The 20,717-nt window shown below is 41.7% G+C and overlaps 1 protein-coding gene across 1 annotated transcript; it reads left to right on the top strand.

Moving 5' to 3' along the window:
* The first annotated feature begins 723 nt into the window (after positions 1-723).
* slc29a4a (solute carrier family 29 member 4a) lies at positions 724-15,266 on the top strand. The gene is made up of 11 exons (XM_042704249.1): positions 724-848; positions 3,196-3,474; positions 5,243-5,374; positions 5,610-5,723; positions 7,231-7,359; positions 7,490-7,564; positions 9,069-9,337; positions 11,787-11,913; positions 12,773-12,960; positions 13,984-14,224; positions 14,481-15,266. The coding sequence occupies exons 2-11, from the start codon at positions 3,312-3,314 to the stop codon at positions 14,612-14,614; spliced, it is 1,572 nt and encodes a 523-aa protein (XP_042560183.1). The 5' UTR covers positions 724-848; positions 3,196-3,311; the 3' UTR covers positions 14,615-15,266.
* Positions 15,267-20,717: the final 5,451 nt, after the last annotated feature.

Here is a 20,717-nt window from a genome sequence, read left to right as displayed (position 1 = left end):
ATTCAGAGAGCCTGAGAAATATTGGAGCATATGAACGAACCACTTCTAAATGGAAATATGAACACAATACAAACTTTTTACTGAGCTGACTTTCTAGTTAATCATATGCATACACTATTCTATTAAGACCACATTAAAACCCACATGGTTTACTTGGACTTTTGCAGTACCATAATTCAGGTCCATAATGACTCTACATCAAATACATTAAATCGAACATCGACCTTAGTTGCGTATATTGCACATCAATTTGCAACACACAAGAAAGCTTTTGTTGAACTGAAACAGCAGCTGTATTTGCTTATGTCACACAAATGTAGCCTACTGCTAAACAGGCTACAAAAGCAAGCATCATCATCTAGGCTACATGAAAGAACCATTATCATTTCTCTCTCACAATGACAGCCAACGATGATCGAGGACAGTAAGAAAAAACAATAATAGGTGACGACTGTTTTAACAACATTTACTGCTCACATATTTTTCTACAATTTGAACAAGACAAACCAAATGTGTCTGCTTTGTGAGAAGCCTAATGTGCAGGAAATACAGGTCTAGCGTCCGGGTCCCCTTTAAATCGCCGAAATGACATTAAGCAAGGCTTCTGGCAGCCTTCGCTGGAAGCAGAGATTGTTGATACGGTTTTGCTGTGTGGGAGGGAGGATGACAACGCGAGCGGCTGGTTCTGGATGTGTGTGTGCACCTTCTGGACCTCGTTGCCCGTCAATGGATTCGTCCCTGAAGTGCAACTGATGGTTAATGCAATATTTCCGTAGATGTTCTTCATGGAGTAACCTATAGCTTACATGCAGGACATCATACCTTTAGCGTTAAATATTTCGTCGAAGGTAAGAGATAACCTGTTGTGTTTTCCCTCTTTTCATGGGTGAACGGCATTATTTGAGACGTTTACATTTGGTTTACATGGACTATAGGCAATCTACCAGAGCAAACATCTTGCTTGTCTACATCTTATACTTTTATTATGCTAATACAAAGAAGGATTTCTGGAAATGCTATGTTGACAAGGGCAACGGCCATCCAGTTTTCGCATTTATCAGATGATAGCAGAATGTTATAGGCTATTGTTTGTCTTTTATTATACAGAAGCGCTGTAAAAAGTCTCAAGACAAAAAATATTCATGTTCAATTTCTAAATTGCGTGTATTACATGTTGTCTAATACCTTTGTGGCTGAATTTCAAAACAAAGCAAAGTGAAGTTTGTTAAACCACATGATGATTACATTCTACGCTGCAGTTATCAGATTCGTGTGAGATTTTAAGCGCCTCCAACCACTATGAGACACTGGAGAAATCGGTTTCACCTCAGTGTTGCTGTGCAGCTAATTACTATGAAAAATGTTAGGAAGTGAAATTGATTATCTCCCTCTCTAAACACCCGGTCTGGCCTGTCCTCAGTTATATTTATAACCTATTTCGAATATAAATTAATATTGTCAAATGGCATGCATGATCAAATGTCAAATGGCATGCATGTCAAATGGCATGCATGATCAAATACATTTCCTGAAATAACAATTTGGCACTGTTTGACTTAATGCATTCACAGGCTACCCAGCTGTTGGTGGCAATTGTAGTTTTCAGTGTGGACCGCCCCAAGCAGTCACCATTGCTGGGGAGGCGTGGGTCAGTGCCAGACTGTTATCCTATTTACTTTTCACAACATTGTTGACATGCAATAGCTTAGGCAAACAGCATGAGACACCAGATGACTGATGTGTGTGGCCAGACCAGGTTGAACTGGGGGTGAGCATGTTGTGCTGCTCTATGGCTTTTATGATTGCCTTGTTTTTTAAACTACATTATGTTTGATGAAGCAATATTTAAAGATCACAGTCATCCTATCATCGCTGTTATAGTATAGTACAGAAATCCGTCCAATCCTCCCTCCCATCGACACATGTATTGTTTTATAATCAGTGAACCGACTGCAATTATGTCAAAGCAGAATATAATAGTCTTAATATCTGGGGGAGCTCAACTATTCCCGTGGTAAAATACGTCACGGTGAGACAGAGATTTTAAACGAGATTTATTTCATCAGTGAATTTCAGTGAGACACAGCTTTTGCAACATAATCTCTCGATAAAAGGAGTCTCTATTTTAGTACCAGACAAATGAGAGAGAGACAAGTGAAACATGAAATAACGCGTCTAACCAAGCAGAAATGAGCCTGCGGGCAACCCTTCACATGCTTTGCAGGGCTAGTCCTATAACATTGGAGGCCAGAGTGATGTAACACATCACTTCCAAGGGACTATGTTGTCTCCCCTCTCTGACGGCCTGTAGGGTTTAATGTCTATTTGCTGACGAACACCCAGCAATCTAGCCATCTCTCAACCCATGTGAAGCCGGCAGATGCAATTAGGCTACCTAATTGTTACACCAAAAACGTTTTATTGAATTTCCCCTGACTATTGTTCAGAGGCCAAATTCATAACGATGCCCGGAGGGACTTCATTTATATTTATGAACCCTAGGGATCCTGGTTGGCTTCATATTATATGCATGTGCTTACAGTTCTGCAAAAATGCATATTCATGCAAATTTTAAACGGTGATGAAATGAACTTGGATAGAAAGTAGAGCACCTTCAGACGAGAGCTAGAGTGAGCTAGGCTGACAGACACACTCAGAATAATGAAGAAAGATACCTCTGCAAAACTGAGGCCCGCGTTTTATCCAGTGTACCGGTGGCAGGTGCCAGATTCTCTCTGAGTAGGCTATCCTCAAAAGAAAAAGAAAAAAAGAAAGGCAACTAAAACCTAAAATGGTATGTATAGACTTCTTCACTTGAGAACCCGGAACTGGCTAAAAAGCATTATTTTACAAGAACAGTATGGATAAGCTCTTTTTGTAATGGTTTGGAACATGGGCATGTATGTTCGAATCAACATGGCATTATGGATCCCATGGGTCACACAGCAGGCTGTGTTTGCATTGCTTTAAGGTGTTGTTCTGCATTTAATGATACAATCTCCAAAATTAATATAATCACAAACTGCCGTGAGACATCTTGTGAAACATGGCACCATCTTGAATCATGCAAACATTCTGGTGGCCAATAGATCACGCCACATAGTAACAGCAGCGCTAGTAGTTCCCTAAGTATGATCTCAAGAATATGGGAAAACGCATCAGTTCAACTCAGACACATACTTTGATCCTTCACAGATTGCTCCCAGACAGTTTTTCTAGCCGCTTCGTGTCCTTTTGGCACCTGGCAGCCTTAAGTCTGCCGAACGTCGCTGCAGTTGGTGACTGACCGGACCAGGGTCTGATCGCCAGGCATGGGCTCAAGGGGAACGGAGAGGCGTAAACACCACACGCCTGCACAGACCCCCGAGGGCAACGTTGTCATGAGCTTCAGCTTTGAGAGCTACCAGCTGGAGGAGGAGGACTGCCACACCAAAGACATATCGGAGAAAGGAGTCCTCGCTCTGTCCGAGCCTGGTGAGATGTGATCAGATCTTCATCAGATATACTGAAATGTTTGCAGTGTATCTATATATTTATATACCACCATACTATGGTGGACTGAGCAGTTCTTTAGGCCCTCTACAGACCTCCTAAGTGTGAAATGTTCACACACTAGACTTAATAATACATTTTTTTTATCATTTACCAGCAGGTGACATTTTATAGGGTTTACAAAATGCTTGACATGTGACTATGTGAAGGTGTGGGGCCTTCCTGAAGATAGATATGCTACAGAAGTTCTCAGTCTCTAAATACAGTAACAGTAGTAAATGTAGTTTGGGAATTTCTTGTAGTAATGTGTCTGTCTTTTGTTTACAGCAGCAGACATACTTAAACCCCTGTGTTGACAAAAGGCACTCTTATGTGGGCAGTCTTCACTTCACGGTCACCACAGACATTATGCCCGTACATTTCTTCTAATAGGTGTTCCTTAAGTCAAATCTACTGGCATATCACAAAAATGTGTTTATGTCAGAGACTGAGATGCACCACACCCCTCCCCTATTCCTCTTAAAGCTGTCTATGGACACAGAGTCCATTATCCCAGCTGAGAGGCAGTCACAGTATGTTAGTTTTGCATTTAAGTTCTCTACAATAGTAGCACAATTCCAACACATCTGTCAGTTTGGCTTTAAGCCTGGTTTATGTGTCTGATGAACCTACTTCTTCCCTGTCTCTACCGACGCAAGTATTTATGATAAATGAGAGGTTCAGTGTGTGTCCAGGGCTTGCTATCAGCTTGTAGGGTAGGGTGTTACTGTGATGCATAGCAATCACATTTAAAATGAGTTTGAAAGAATGAAGAATGACTTCACGAACACATAATAAAGATGAAGCTTTTTTTCATTCTAGAGCAAAATGCTCAATTGCTCGCTTGTTCTTATGCAGCTCAACCTCTAGAGACATACGAATATGGCTCTTGAATTCGTAACCACTCACACGTCAGTATAATTAGACCTGTTGTTGTGTCACTTAGCACACCGAAATGCCTTTAAAAGGCTGTATAGATACTCAGAACACATCTGAGAACAACTCTGTGTTGTTGAGAGCATAAGAGCATGAGAGTCTTTTTGCGCTTCACAATAATGCAATTCTTCTGAAACGCAAAAGTGTAAGGAGTGTATTTGCCAAAAACGTTTAATAGAAGCAGAGCTGATAATTCCCTTTGATTTCCATTTGTCATCTGCATTTTGCCTGTGGGTGGGGAGATGGTTGGAGTCTAACATGGTTGTAACGACCACTGATGTGATTCCAAGGGCTCACCGAAGGCTAATTGTGTTATTGTACACAGGCACTCCTCTCTCTGCATGTTGCCATGGACACGAAAGGTTACTTTAATCAAATCACCACGTACAAAACATGACATTTCTTTGTCAAAACCCTTTGTACACTCTTAGCACGTCCTGAATACAATTTTTGTCATTAAAATAGCATTACTGATCTGATGTTTTGATTGCCGTGGGTAAACTATGTGGGTAGTAGATGACAAACTGATGCCATAACAGGGTTTATGTAAGTTTGTTGGTCAAGGGATGAAATGATACGAACATCCCCTCATAATGATGCATTCGCATATTTCCTGACCAGAAATCCTCAGAGAAGTGCCATCATGTTAGCAGGGGGTGCGGAATGTTCTACACATCTATATGGATCCCAATGCTTTCATTATCAGCATTGACTGTAATATTTAACTGATGTTGTGTTGACATGGCCTTGAATTTGTGTGGTTGTGTTACCTAAGCTTTTGAGGAGCCAATTCCAGATGATCGTTACCATGGGATATACTTTGCCATGTTGCTGGCTGGAGTTGGCTTTCTTCTGCCTTACAACAGTTTTATCACCGATGTGGACTACCTACACCATAAGTTCGAAGGTACATCAGATTTCTACCGTATACTGCACAGCATGACAGATTACCTTTGTTATTCTCAGTCTAATTCTGTTGTGAGCTGCATTTTCTCTACAATTCTTCTCTCTGCCTGGGCACTTAACCTTTTCCTGATTTTGTGCAATTCAGCCGCAATTCAATGTAATTTCAAATCATGAAAAAGTCTGTTCTTAGCAGTGAAATGCCATGCCTGATGTATCTTTTATGTTGTCCTTTTAAGGCACATCCATTGTCTTTGACATGAGTCTGACGTACATCCTCATTGCCTTGGTGGCTGTGATACTGAACAATGTCCTGGTGGAGAGGCTGAGCCTGCACACCAGGATCACAGTGGGTGAGGGTGTTTGCTCATGCGCATTCACACACACACACACACACACGCACACACGCACACACACACACACACACACACACACACACACACACACACACAAACCCACAAATGTGAGAAGAGACAAATACAAAAAACGATAGAGAAAGAAAGACATATGCACACAACTGCACATACACACACACACACACACACACACACAAATACACACACAAATACACACACTAATCTACACCCAGGTAGACAGCAAGACAAAGAGAAAAACTGACACACAAACAGACCACCCCCCCCCACACACACACACACACACACACTAGCGATGATGGACGGGGTAAACATAGAGACAGGAGTGGGGGGTTGGCTGTGGCTGATTGACCTGAGAGAGAAGTGGCCTCCAGGGATTTCAGAGGCAGAGCACCACATGCACACAGACACACACACACGCACGCACACACACACACACACACACACACACACACACACACACACACACACACACACACACACACACACACACACACACACACACACACACACACACACAAACATACACACAAACACACACACAAACACACAGACTCACACAAGCAGCAACATCAGTCATCCCTTCTTCCTGACTGTGGTGCATCCTGTGTTTTTTTGGTGTGGGGGCTTTTTAATGAACACCCTGGGAAATAGATAAAAGAGCTGTTTAGCATATAAAAGACAGCATTTACCAGGGGTTACTGTAAAGAAACATTTCCTGTGTCACAGTGCACTCTTTTTTTATGTTAATTCTTTATTTTAACACACATACATTCGCTCAAAGACTACACTCAGACACACACAGAAAGACATACACACATTCAAAACACGTGTATACAACACACATGTGCACAAAACAAACACACACACACATACACACACACACACACACACACACACACACACACAAACACACACACTCTCTCACAAACACACACACAAGCAGGCTTCTCCTCTGTGTCTACCAGGCTGTGCTCTGCACATGTGTTCTGTATAATAAAGCAACGGTTGGGCAGGAATCCCAGTTATGAATCAAACACAGCTGTACCTGTTCTGCCTCGATAATATGTTCTGACATAAATAATCGCATTTGTGTATTGCACACTGTTTGACTGTGAAAATGCCAGAAATATAATTGGTGGATAAATACCATGCTGCTGTTTCTTGATGAGGGTAGAATGATCTGGCATCACTGACAAAATCAAGACCTAAAAATAACTGAAGGAGGTCTTATTAAAGAGGCCGTAAAATATAGGATTTCCTCCATGCAAAGGACTGTGGGAGTAGAAAGTTTCACTTTTTGTACAGTTGTGCCGTGATTACTCACAAAGTGAGCGCCCTCCAAACCACTCCAGTCCTGTCTCAGCGTGTGTGCTACTGCTTTCACTGGGTTGCCATGTGTTATATCCTTCAGAATGTGAATCATGGTGTGTATCAAAATAGCTGCTCTGTTTTATGGACGGGAGCAAATTGAATGTCATCCCAGGTTACATCTTTGCTCTGGGGCCGCTGCTGTTCGTCAGCATCTTTGATGTGTGGCTGGAGCAGTTCACCACAAAGCAGGCGTATGTCGTAAACTTGGTCTCCGTGGGTGTCGTGGCATTTGGATGTACAGGTATTATTTCTCCGCTTGCCTATTCATTTCTGCCTCTGGTTGTTATATGGATTGTTGTGTTATGCGGCTCAAAGTTGTCGTTTTATTCCCTTTTTTTATGACACTCTACTTGTCTTCTTCTCTTTCTCAGTGCAGCAGTCAAGTTTCTATGGCTACATGGGAATGCTTCCAAAGAGATACACACAAGGCGTTATGACAGGAGAAAGTAAGATAACAAGATTATACACAGTTGTCCCGTGTTTCACAGCACATATGACATGTCATGATACATTGGTAAGGCAAGTGTAGCTGCTTTAGTACACGGCATGGGTTGTTTGTTTACTCACGTTTTATATGGTGTCGAACTAGGCAAAGAACTATCCAAATACTGCCTTTTTTCAGAATTATAAGGTATAGAGATATAGGTAGATGTAGATATATGTAGTAATACAATACTCTGTATAACATTAAGCAATAACATAATAACTCACTTGAATATGTCACGTACAGCAATTCAACACACTTCACATCATTTATTAGTTATGAATAATTTGTCTGTGATTTCTCAAGCATTCGCTCAGTATTGCACTGTTGTAGTTTTTATCTGAAACACTGCAATGCTCAAAACAGTTCCCTGTCCACGGTTCTCTGTGACGCATAATTCCTCACATCAGGCCTCCAGCACTACAAGTTTGGGCTTGCTGGTTCTTATTATTATGATTTTTTGTATCCATCTGAAAGATCATGTTGAACAGTGTTGTCACTGAAGAGGGGAGGCGCAAAAATCTGAACCACCTGACCACACAGACTGTCATTTGACAATCCTGCCACTTTATAAATAGATTAAACACTCTTTGCTCTATATGCATTATTTATGTTTTTTTTTGTTTTTTTTTGCTAAGGCAACCATTATTCTCACGTGACAGACACACAAGACTCCAAAATGTTCTCATAGAAGAGCCTAAACAGTATGGCAAGGCAGCCGCAGAATACGATTATAAGATGATAAGATGTTGTGCCATAGTTAATCACTTATTGATTTAATGCAAGGATGAATAATAATGTCCTGTATATTATATGATGTTTTTATGTGTGCAAATTAATCAGTGACAGCAATATCTTCATACGACTTAATCTGTGGTAAACACATGAGTGCTGTTGAAGGGATGAAATAGACCAAAGATACAAAGTAAAGGAATGGACCAGAGCTTTTTTGTCTGACCCATGGTAGATGACAGTTTAAAGGTTCTGAATAAAATCTCCATGTTGAATCTCCAAATCTCCAAGCTCCTCTTTACAGCATTGTCTGTGAAATCATAGTCTTTCCAAAGTCCAGATAGACTCTAGATAAGATAGCGATAAGAGTAAAGACAACATAAATGCACCACCTGGACTTTAATAGCAGCCTATTGAGGACACAAGGAATCCACTTAAGCTACTAGACACTAGATAAGAATAGTGATAATACAACAGAAATACAACACAAAGCAACAATCATGGTTTGACCCCTCAGGCCCTCTGTAGTTTAGGTAACTTAGTTACATATGGTTTGTGGTTCCATTTCAAGGCCATATGACATTTAGAGTAAAGAGGTCTAGTAAGTGTCCCCAAGACCAGGAGTCAACATCCTAAGCATCATAGTGTTTGGACTTCCATTTCAGAATCCTCGTAAAAAGGCCACACTCTTTTCAGCACATGTTGGTAAACAAGCCTCAATTCTTTCTTTCCAGGTACCGCAGGGGTCATCATCTCCCTCAGCCGCATCTTCACCAAGCTGCTGATCAAGAATGAGAGGAAGAACACCATCATCTTCTTCCTCATCTCGATCTGCATGGAGCTCATGTGCTTCGTCCTACACCTGCTGGTGCGACGCACACACTTCGTCCGCCACTATACCAGCCTTGCCCGCCAAGGCCTCTGCCACCCCAAGGACCACACGCATCAGTCGGGCGCACAGTACCAGGTCCACCATGATGTCATTACAGAGGATGTAAGATTTGTAAGTTTATTCCCTCTTGCTGTGGGTTTTGGTTTAATAGTGTGCATGGGAATTGAAAGAAAGAGTGTGTGCCAGTGGTGTTGGGGAGTTGCAATGGGACATAAAAGTTTTTAACTTTCATTAACATTTAACTTTCTAATGGACGCAAGATTTCTAAATCAAGATCTTGAGAACCTGTGTCATTACAACTCGGCAACATCCATTTTCGTTTCAATGCAGGCTTTTTGCAGACTACAAAATACCCCAGAGCCCCTGAGGCTTTTAACATGAAGGACATTATAACTGTGAGTGTGGTGATATGACAAGGCTAGATTAATAATGCTGTAACTTTGTTGCAACACTGCTGTGGACAATGCTAACAACTGTAGCAAGCGCAGTGTAGCTTTCCCCAAAGGCATCGCTAACACATCTGCTAGTGCCTCTGCTGTCTCATCTGTCTCAGGCCCGTCAGTGATCTTCTCAAATATGCCTCTAAACATTGCCTTAATTACCACTGGTATTACTAATGATGTCTACAGTCAGCTAATACCATTTAATTAATCTTTCTCTAAGGTAAACAGAGTAAGTATTTCCTCACAGTTGGCATACAAGATACTGCTTGGTCATCTACTCAGCAGCAACACCTGGGAAACTGCATTTCCACCAGTAGTCCTGAGCCACAATGGAGTATCCACGTTCGAATCTTTCCTTTAGGCTGCCGAATAATGAAATAGATTTTGTATGGCCAGCTTGAATCAGTTGTTGGTTATCTCCTGGAAGTCGTTATCTCCAGCCAAACAGACATCAATAGGCCACAATAAATTTAATCAGAACTCTCTCTAAGCACTTATGAAGCCCGCAAGGGAGCGATATGTGCTTTTTTGTATAGAAAATGATTTGAAAACTACAGCAACAATGAAATTCATAAGGCTTGATGGAAACACTGTGCTTTGAAAACTATCAAAGAAAGATTTCAAGCAACATTGAGTTTTGGTCTAAACTTGGCGGGTAACATAGTGTTACTTTAAGCATTTGCACAAGTGCTTGACAAAAAATCTAAAAGATTTACTATAATATACAAAAAATATACACTTTAATATGGAAACACTGATTTTGCATTGTTCCTTTGCAGTGACATCATTATAGTCAGAAATGCATTGTTTTATAAAAGAAAGACTTTAGAAACTTTAGAAATGTATGTGGCTGCTTGTTCAGATTGCACCAACAAATGCATCTAAGATTGGGTTGTTCTAGAGGTTGCTATGGTGTATAGACTGTGGCTGACAAATAACACAAGGAGTCAAAGTGTGTGAATGAACCTACAAAGGAAAAGCATCTAAATCACATCTAAGCATTTAAAAGCATTGAAATGGGTGAATACCAGTTATTGCTGTGTACAGTTGTCTGTATAAATCTTTTGTCTTATGTTTTCATTTCTGACTTTTAATGCAGACTGCCCCCTCAAGCTTACTTCAGCTGTGAGATGCTTTTTTAATCAATCACGATGAACGTAAGAGAAGGGAGCAGAAGACCTTTCATTTGGCCCTATCTGTGTTTTGTGTTCTCCTTGAAAATCAGTCTGCTAATTTATTCCATTTCTGATGGCTCACTTCACTGGTGGGTCTGAATGACTCTAATTTGTCTCAGTGAAGGATCCCAAGTAAGCATGATATAGTGTCCACTTAGCCTGCGGCTGTTCACTTAAGATTTATTTTAGCACTCCACAGTGAAATAATATTTTTCCCTTCAAGGTCTAAATACTAAAGGCCATATTCCAAGATGGAAATGTGTTCCTATATTAGCTGAATGCTATAAAAGCGATGGCCTTGGGAACCTAGCACAGAGAAATGATCAATTGCACAAGGAGCTTATATGTGGTCACTTATGGTACCTGGTTTTCATCTAGAGCACTCATATATTTTGGTATGATATATATATGTTATATATTCTATATACCACAGGATATTTTTTTCTCCCTTTGTTTTGATTTTGGAACACTACCTTCACTGGGAGTGGCCAGTTTCTCCTGAGACATTTCTTTTTTGCATTGCTCCTGTTCAAGGCTACCTTAGGCCACACTCTTTTTTATTTCCAACCAATTAAAGAGAGTGCTTTTACTGGCCTAGGCAGGCACTTAATCAGCTAATGGGCTCTCTCCACATGCACCCCCCCCCCCCCGTTCCGTTCCCCCGAAAAGCGCAAGCTCATCAGAGTATCTATCATCATAGCTGAATCTTGGCCATAGTCTCTAACAAGGTTACGCCGACCTGTTCAGTTTTGGCATTGGCTTTGACATGCTTTTTTGTTGTCACGCCAAAATGTTTTTGAGCAAAAAAAAAAAAATGTTTATCAAGCATGACATCAAAAGCTAACTGACTGATTCCTCCAGTCCCCTCCATGGAACTGTATTCAATACAGGCAGGGCCCATGTGCCTCTCTGTCTCTCTCTCCCTCTCTCTCTTCCTTCAAGGGTAACGGTGCAGTGGGCGGCTCCCCCCCTGAGCAGTCCCATGAGGGAGAATATGCAGGGGGAAACACATATGTGAGATTTGGCGGCCCCAAAGCAAAAAGCAAGAGCAGCTGGCCGGGGTTAAAGGGTAAGAAAGCAAAATTACAGTTTGCTACAGCAGAGTGTCTCTTGACGGTTCGATTGCATGTGAACATTCTTATATAGGTGTAGTGTATATGTCCATATATGTAAAATATACATACAATATCCTGTGTTTAAACCACATTAACTCACATTTGCTGACATTAGCTTGACTCTGCCAGGCCATACCTCCTAAACTTAGTTTGTCAGTGGAATGATGTCTTGAAACACTCAAATGAGATGAAATTAACTTTGCAGATTTTCTGATCATTGTGCAGTGCAATGTGGTTTTAGCATGTAGTGCAATGCAAGGAGTAAGCAGTAATATTGCTGCTACATTAACTATGGTGGAAGAGGTTAGAAGACAGTGCAATCTGAGATCCATCCTAATAATATGAACCTTCTTTTGAGAGAGAATATGTTATGGCTCCTCTATGGCTTTGCTGAGCATGATGCTACCACTTTAAATGTGATTCCGTTTCTGCAAGTTACAAGGTGACTGAAGCCGTTTCAGTTTCAATTTGGATCAACTCGAATTAGCAACATTCTATTGACCTTTCCTATCAAGAATAACCCGACCACAGGGGTCATGGTAGGCTAAAGATTCGTGGTCAGGAGATGGCACTACTTAAAAATGCCCTTCAAAATAAAGACATACTCCACAAAAGGGGTGTTTATTGTGGGGAATTTCAGAGGAAACAAAAATACCTAATTATTTTCAACTAATTGATTTCAGCAAATCTTGACAATCTTCATGTTTACTATTCTATATTAAACGTGGTAAATGTAGTTTCTATATTTCATAGTATGTTGTGGTGGTATGTTTAGCAATTGAAATATAACCATAAACCGACTTTCTTTTGCAGATATGATCCTGCATCGCTATGTGGTGGCCCGTGTCATCTGGACCTATATGCTATCAATCGCCATCACATACTTCATCACCTTGTGCCTGTTTCCTGGTCTAGAGTCTGAGATCCGCAATCCCACTTTAGGGGAATGGCTGCCTATCCTCATCATGGCTGTCTTTAACATGGCCGACTTTGTTGGCAAAGTAAGACAACTGCAGAAAGAAGAACTGTCATACTTGTATACATGTACTAGTCCTCTGTATGTTTATAGGCAAGCGAATATTCATTTACACACGACTAAGGAAAAAAAACGTCCATACAATATAAAGTATGTGGAAATGAATAAGACCTGAGGTACTGTAGTCTGTGTCATAGTATGTATGCACATGATCATGCTAAGCACTGTAGTCTGTGTCATAGTATGTATGCACATGATCATGCTTAGCACTGTAGTCTTTGTCATAGTATGTATGACCAAAGTCACCAAGAGCCTGATCTGCTCTAAGTCTTTACATTTACAGATGGAGGAAGATCCTCGCTACTCACAGATAGTCTTACATACTCGCCTTGGCCGTGACTTATACAAATGATAGTAATCTCCTTGCCATCTACCCCCACCCACCCTCCCACACCCACACTCAGACCCCTAATTGGTCACATCAACGGGTATCAACTGAATTGTGCCACCAGACTCCACCTCCCCGCTACTGTGGAGCCACTGCAGCAATCAAGATAAATTGAAGCCTCTTGGAGTTGGCTGTAGTTCTCCCTCGTGTCTCTTTTGTTAGTTATGGCCGACAGGCTCAGGCGTTGGAGAGTTGGAGAGTTGGAGAGCTCTGTGGATGCTCTGCCGGTTCAGCCTTTCATTTGCGTGGGATTGTAAATGATTGTTTGGTCTTTTAGATCACCCCTGGATTTCGTTTATTTGTCTCTCTCTCTGTCTCTCTTTCTTCCTGTCTGCGTGTCTATCTTTATTATTACTTCTTCACTCACTACTAACACTTGAATTTTTATATGCCTGTCTGTCTGTCTATCTGTCTGTCCGTCTGTTTGTCCATCTGTCTGTCTGTCAGCATGTCCGTTTGTCTCCCCGTTTGTCTGTCTGTCCGTCCGTCTGTCTGTCTGTCTTGTCTATTTGTTAGTTGCATTACTCTCCTATAATGAAACCAAGCCACACCACAGCCAGAGTGGTAACATCCTGTAACCTGTATCTTCTCTCCTGGTAGATCCTGGCAGCTCTTCCCTACGAATGGAACGGAAGCCGCCTTCTGTTTTTCTCCTGCCTGCGTGTGGTCTTCATCCCCCTCTTCATCATGTGTGTATACCCCGTTCAGAGTCCCACCCTCGGCCACCCGGCCTGGCCCTGCATCTTCTCCCTGTTCATGGGCATCACTAATGGCTACTTTGGCAGCGTGCCCATGATCCAGGCAGCAGGCAAAGTGGCCCCTGAACAAAGGGAGCTAGCAGGTAGGAGTCGTAACACTTTGAAGACACATTAAAACCTCTACAATGGGACAGGTGTGTGTTTTGAATGGGGGTGTGCAACTGTGGTGGGTAGAGCAGATCTAGGTACATCCATATCTGTTTGAGGATGTTCACCATTCTGCTTGTCACACATTAACACACCCCTATTCAAAACACACACATGCACACACAAACACCTGTTCACATAAACAGACTCAGATTCTCTGCCTAAGTGTCTCTCAATGTCTCCTCCACACAGGTAACACGATGACTGTGTCCTACATGACCGGCTTGATGATGGGGTCCGTGGTGGCCTATGCGGCCTACAGCTTCACAGCCCAAGGGCCCGGGGCCCACCCAGCCACACGCTCTAACTTCACTCTGGGCTACTGACTTAATGGGGCTCAGTAAGACCTCTCTGCCAAAAACAAGTCTACAATGTCCATTCCATAAAACACTTCACAAGGTGGCAGTATGTATGCTTTGATGTAGCAAGAATCTCTGCAAAATACCACAGCCACACGCACCACAGGCTCTGGGCCTCGCTACCACTCAGATTTATACAGAATGTAGTCAGCGAAGCAGAGCAGGCCATAGACTTTGTAAAGATATAAATGTACATGCTGCATTGTGTTGCCTTTCACTGTAGTTCTGTTTCGCTATAAATCTACATGGCATAAGTGCGCCCCCTTGTGTCAAAACGGGTGATTTTCCTCTCTTGCTGTTAAATGTTTTGTTGGAGGATCCATAACGCTGTGAATTTTTTTTATTTGGGCCATTATTTAGCTGGTACTTAAGACCACAGATGACACAGATGGAGTATATGGGTTGAAAATATACTGGAAATTGATGGATGGTCTGCCAGCATTTTTGTTTTGTTGTTTTCTAAAAAAAAAAAGTCTTGAGTCTGAATGATCCACAAGGGGAAATGGTGTTTCCTGTAAGCTCTAAAGAATCTGTTAAATGGAGCCTGATTGATTTACCTCTTTGCTAATGCAAGTTGAATGTTTATTACTGTGAATAAAAGCTTTTTTTTTTATTTCTAGTTGGGTCTGATTGAATGATTTCGCATTTCACTTTTATCAGAAAATACCCAAATTGAGTCTTTAAATATCGAAAATTAATTTTGATGTACAAAGCGAAAGATGTTCACACACTCTTACAATGACTTTGAGGGAGATATCGTTTTTATTTCTGGCAGTGTTGAACCAATACATTGTCTTAACTATTTAAATGCATATACTGTATAGGGTGAAAAGTTCATATAAAATGATATTTATATACCTACCTGCTCTCATGATTAAATTTCATAAAGTGACAGAATTACCATTGGCATTAAACAGACTTGGTAAATAAATTCACTGTCCAAAACACATATAGTAACTCTTTGTGCAAACATATTGTATAACTTGAGACATTTTTATATTTTAGATAATGTTACATTTCGATCATATTAGTATTTTAGTATTACCCTTTTCATATGACCATGAAATAATATCTTAATTACCAGTATCATCATTACACATTAACCCTATACAGCAGGGGTTTTCAACCGGGGGTCCGTGGCCCCGTGGTGGTCCGCGAGGGCATTGCAGGGGGTCCGCGACATGAGCCTATGTTGATCAATTCACCATTGAATTTTTTTATTTTTATAAATTCGCTTTGATATTTCAACACATTTCCAGATCACTCTTGAATATCGTGAAAATATAGTGTTATAGGCAGAATATCTGTGCAGGGGGAGGGGGCGTGGCGGTGGCTAGCGATGTACCCTGTTAATTTCACATATTTAAGTGTTATAGGCAGAATATCTGTGCAGGGGGAGGGGGCGTGGCGGCGGCGGTTACAAACACGCACGCGCGTGCAGGCACATCAGTGGGCCGCAAATTACTTTCTGGTCAGAATGGTGGACAAAACCAGTTGAAAACCCCTGCTATACAGGACCCATTTAATGTTCTTCTCAAGGTGAGGTACAATCTGGTTGTAGGTCAGCACACTGTGTCCTAAATAATATCAGAGGAGACACAGCCATACTGACAAACCCTTATATTCAGAGTGCTGATATCTCCCTGGCCCCGGGCTCAGCTCTCTGACCCTAGTACTTCAAAAGAAGTGTGTAGTTTGCCCAGCCTGAAATTACACACTCAGATTATGCTGTCAAGCAGTTTGATGAAAAACGGAAAACCCTGAGGTTCCAGGTGTAATTCTCACAAGTTTTCTTTTTTTAATTACGCAAAGAATAGAGGAGTGCTCAGAGAAATGATTTCTGCTGCGATATCAGGCACACATGTATGATAATGTGCCTTTCATGTGTAGTTTAGTAGGGTACCATGCCATGCAGGTGTGTGTGATGAGTAGGTATGCGTGATTAAAGCTTACTGAGTGATCACACAGAATGTGAGGCGCTCAAGACCGAAACTCTTTGAGACAATCTGATACAGAAGCCTCAGTGTCAAGCACTGTGTCTCACCTGCAAGTGTGGGTGTTTGTTTTTAATCAAAGATGTATTTGTCATCACATCCTCATACTCCGCCAGAGGTTGTAGCACTGCCTTACGGACAACAGGTAGAGCTGTTGCACAGTGCAGTCTTTCATGAAGTCCACGAGAGCCAAGGATCATCTGAAGGATAGAATGAAAGTGTCGGATTTGATGTGGCTGTTTTTTGGAGGGAACTGCAGCCATCGCGATCACAATCACCTCACTGCAGCCATATGAGTGCCCAGGCGGTAGAGATTAGTGACGGATCACACGTTTGTTTTTATTCTTCTGAGAAACGAGGCAGTCGGACGGCGAGGGAATTTCGATTTGCCCACACACCCGCTCCTCTGAGGACATAAGGGAAAAGCAGTAATGAGGAGCCTAGCTGTCTTTATGAGCGGTGAAAATGTCCCTCCGGTTGGGGTACCAGGAGACTTGATTGCCCCATAATGAGGGATGTGGATGATGTATGTAGATTTTATTGTGTGTGAAGATATTACATTTGGTTTAATGGTCATTACGGATGACTGCATTTATGAAGGGAATTCAAATCAGAATTTGCCTCACAGGAGGTGAGAGATGTGGTGCTATTTAGTTAGTCTCAGAAAATGGACCGGAGTGATGTAACCTGGTGCAAGCCACCTGCACTGGTTAGATTACAGAGATGTTGGTTGCTTTTAATCAGAAATACCAACTGAACATACATTAGCCCTGAACTATGGTAACAATTAAATTAAATTCAGTTCAATTCAGTTTTATTTATATAGCACCAAAGCAATACAATTGTCTCAGGGCACTTCACAGAGCCCAGGGCCAGAACCCCCGTACAGCAAGCACAGGGGCAGGGAAAAACTCCCTGTTAATCAGGAAGGAACCTTAAGCAAGCAGATCCGTGGCACATAAGGGCACAACAAATCTATGAATCTAAAAAGCTAAAAAGCTATCTTATTAAGATGTAGCTACCGTATTCTTGTCCACTCAAGTCAAGTCTGAATCACCATAAATTAAGACATAGCAAAAACAAGAAAAAAAAACAAGAAAGATATTGATTTCCATAAATACTCTCCACCATATGCTCAGAATGGGTTAATCTCATTTGTAGGAAAATGTAAGAACAACAGGGAACAGACTGTGTTTGTCCTGTCTGCTCTGAGAGTGCTGAGCGGCCCTCCTCCACCGAGGGTTCATTTAATAATGTGGATAACAGATGCTGATGACAGCAACCCTGACAGAGCATTCCACCATCTCCCCGGAGACGCCCAGGAGTGTATCGACATGCTGTTGACACAGAGATGCATTTGAGCCAGGATCAGAGCTCATGACTGATCCATAACATTTCGCAGCCCACATCACTAGAGGCTGCTGGGAAGGGGGTGGGCCGGTGGACAACGGGTAACAAGAGTGCTGAGATGAAATGAACGAGACAGATCAACCTTTCATGAAATACATTAGTGCAGAGGAATGGCAAACAGCTGTAATGAGAGAACGTCGATTTGGTAGTTATTCTGAAACTTAAGAATCAATTTCAGGGCCCTTTGGAGGTTTAAGGCTGATTTGCCCTTAATTTGTTCAATTTATTCTTGGGTAATTTATTAATATTAGAGCTGGTAGTCTGGGGAGTGGCTATAGTCCAAATGAGTTATTCTCTCGACAGTCTGTGTGCACTGATACCAACATTATTGAGATGAATTTATGGGCAATCTAAGAACTGAGAGCCATTTTTCACACAAGCTACCAAAGGCCTATTTTACCAGCTACATCATCTTATTTCTCAGAGGGCCACAAAGAAGAACTACCGCCTGGATGGTTCAGGGGCAAATAGAGAAAAAGAGGGGGGGGGGGGGGGGGGGGGGGGGGTACAGGAACACAGATATACAAATACAGTGCAAGGGGAATAAATCAATTTACGTAACATACTTTCAAACTTAACAGAAATGACGGAAGCTAAAGAGGAAACTAAAGGCTTTGTGACAAGGGAAGATATGGTTTTATGATGCAACATTGCCTGGCATGTTATCTCAGCACATACAGCCAAGTGTTTGGCGTCAACATGGGCCCTGAACCACTGTCATCACATAAACTTCCAGAGAGTAATTTTTCAGGGGCTCAAAAAATAGTTATATTTGTGAGATACGAAATGAGAGGCTGTGTTACAGTACAAATCCGAGCGTACAGCATCACATATTTCACCATTCACATCTCATAATAAGCTCTGTGCGTGGGGTTTGAGGGCATGTGGCCATCCATATTTTGCTCCAGCTGAGACTTAATTAGCTAGTTTGATTGATAGGTTTAGTATGGTACAATCACTCATGCATATAGTACAGCTGAATACACCTGAAACCAACAAGACATCCTTCTGGATTTGGTTTCTTTCTTTCTTAATTACTACAAAACAACTCTTAACATTAGCCAACCTGTCAATACTCTTTTTAATTTGAGAGAAAATTAGATTTTTTTTATGGAGGGAGACTGAACAAATTATACCAAAGATAACAAGGTGACCTTATTAATAACGCAGAGGACCACGCCAGTTTTAATGCTGAGTTTGGTCAAAGTCGCTGTGCTAATTTTGGCCTTTGCCGCAGGAGGGTCTCCAGTGCATTTTGGTTTTTGCGCCGGTCATTTTTCACCGCGCTCTAGTTGTGATTTGTCCGGCCCAAGCGTTCTCCGCGTCGCCCGAGGAGATGGATCAGCCGTGGAGAGAGTGAAACAGGCCAGGATGTGTTGACCAACTCCCAATTTATCACTGAACTCAGTCTCATTCGCAGCAATATGGCAGTGTGGTGTGACGTCGACTAAGCTGACAATGCCTTTCCTGACGAAAGCTTCCATGTTTGAGCAATATCTGCCCGCGTATTTTCCCCGAGCTTTAAAAAGCAGAAAGACAATTTGGTCTGGTGTTTTTATAGACCTAAACACGCAAGATTCTGACCATGGTTGAATTGCGAATTCGACCGAGGTTGGTGGTAGGTAGTATTGACGGGTGTCGTTGGGCATTAACACGTTTGCCATGTCCAAATCCAGTGGCGTTTACCTGCTTGCTCTGATAAATCCTTGTGGCCGTGGACTTGGCAAAGAGTAAGCCTACTGCGAAATGCACAGGTAGTTAGGCTATATTCGCACTCACAGCGCCGAATACTTTCGGGGTGGGGGGGGGGGGGGGGGCATTACAATTGGCATTGCATTTACCTATTTTCTGACAAGAACGTTCACGTATGTTATTCTATTGCTCTGTTTGGCAGAGTGTTATTGTCCCTGCCAAGGATGGCACCAAGGTCATGGCCACAAACACTTGTCGATGCTATAACAACTGACATATTTCATGTCGGACATTTTGGAGAGTAGCCTCTAGCACAGGGGTGGGCAATTATTTTCCCCAAGGGGCCACATGAGATAGTGGGACTGTTGTGGAGGGCCGGACCAATAGGCTGAACTCAATTCTGCTCAATATAAGTTGTATCTCTTTATAAAAAAAACCCATTAAATTGTATGGTTTTGATTAACTGCTACTGGTAAGAGTAGATGTTGCATTTAGGCTATCAAAAAAATGTGGTGCAGGCATAGTAAAAACGCCAACATTATTTAATCAACATGTAATCAACATTCACCAAAACGATTTTGAAAATGAGCATGTTTGCAGTATTAAAGGTGTTCCCAGACGACCAATACACATGGCACACACACACACACGAGAGCAAGCTTGCAATGCAATAGTATAAGTATACAAATGAATAGTAATATAAATATTTATCAGCGCAAATGGTCGCAGGCACGCACGAATGTAGGCCTACGGAAATTAAAAAATATCCCGCTTATTATACGGTTACTTGCCAAAACAATAGAAGACATTTCTCCAAAATACCTCTTTTTAATGATTTAATGATTTAGTTCTTCACGCAAATGCGAAGCAACCCACCTTCTGACTTCAAGTTTCAATGACTTTTAGACGTGAAATGACCGGACTACTTGCGTTGCGGAATGATATGATAGATGTGAATTAAAAGCACAAAACCC

The sequence above is a fragment of the Clupea harengus genome, unplaced genomic scaffold (assembly GCF_900700415.2).
Source record: "Clupea harengus unplaced genomic scaffold, Ch_v2.0.2, whole genome shotgun sequence".
Classification (NCBI taxonomy): Eukaryota; Metazoa; Chordata; class Actinopteri; order Clupeiformes; family Clupeidae; genus Clupea; species Clupea harengus.
Note: the sequence above shows the minus strand (reverse complement) of the source record. Positions and strands in the feature narration are given on the sequence as shown.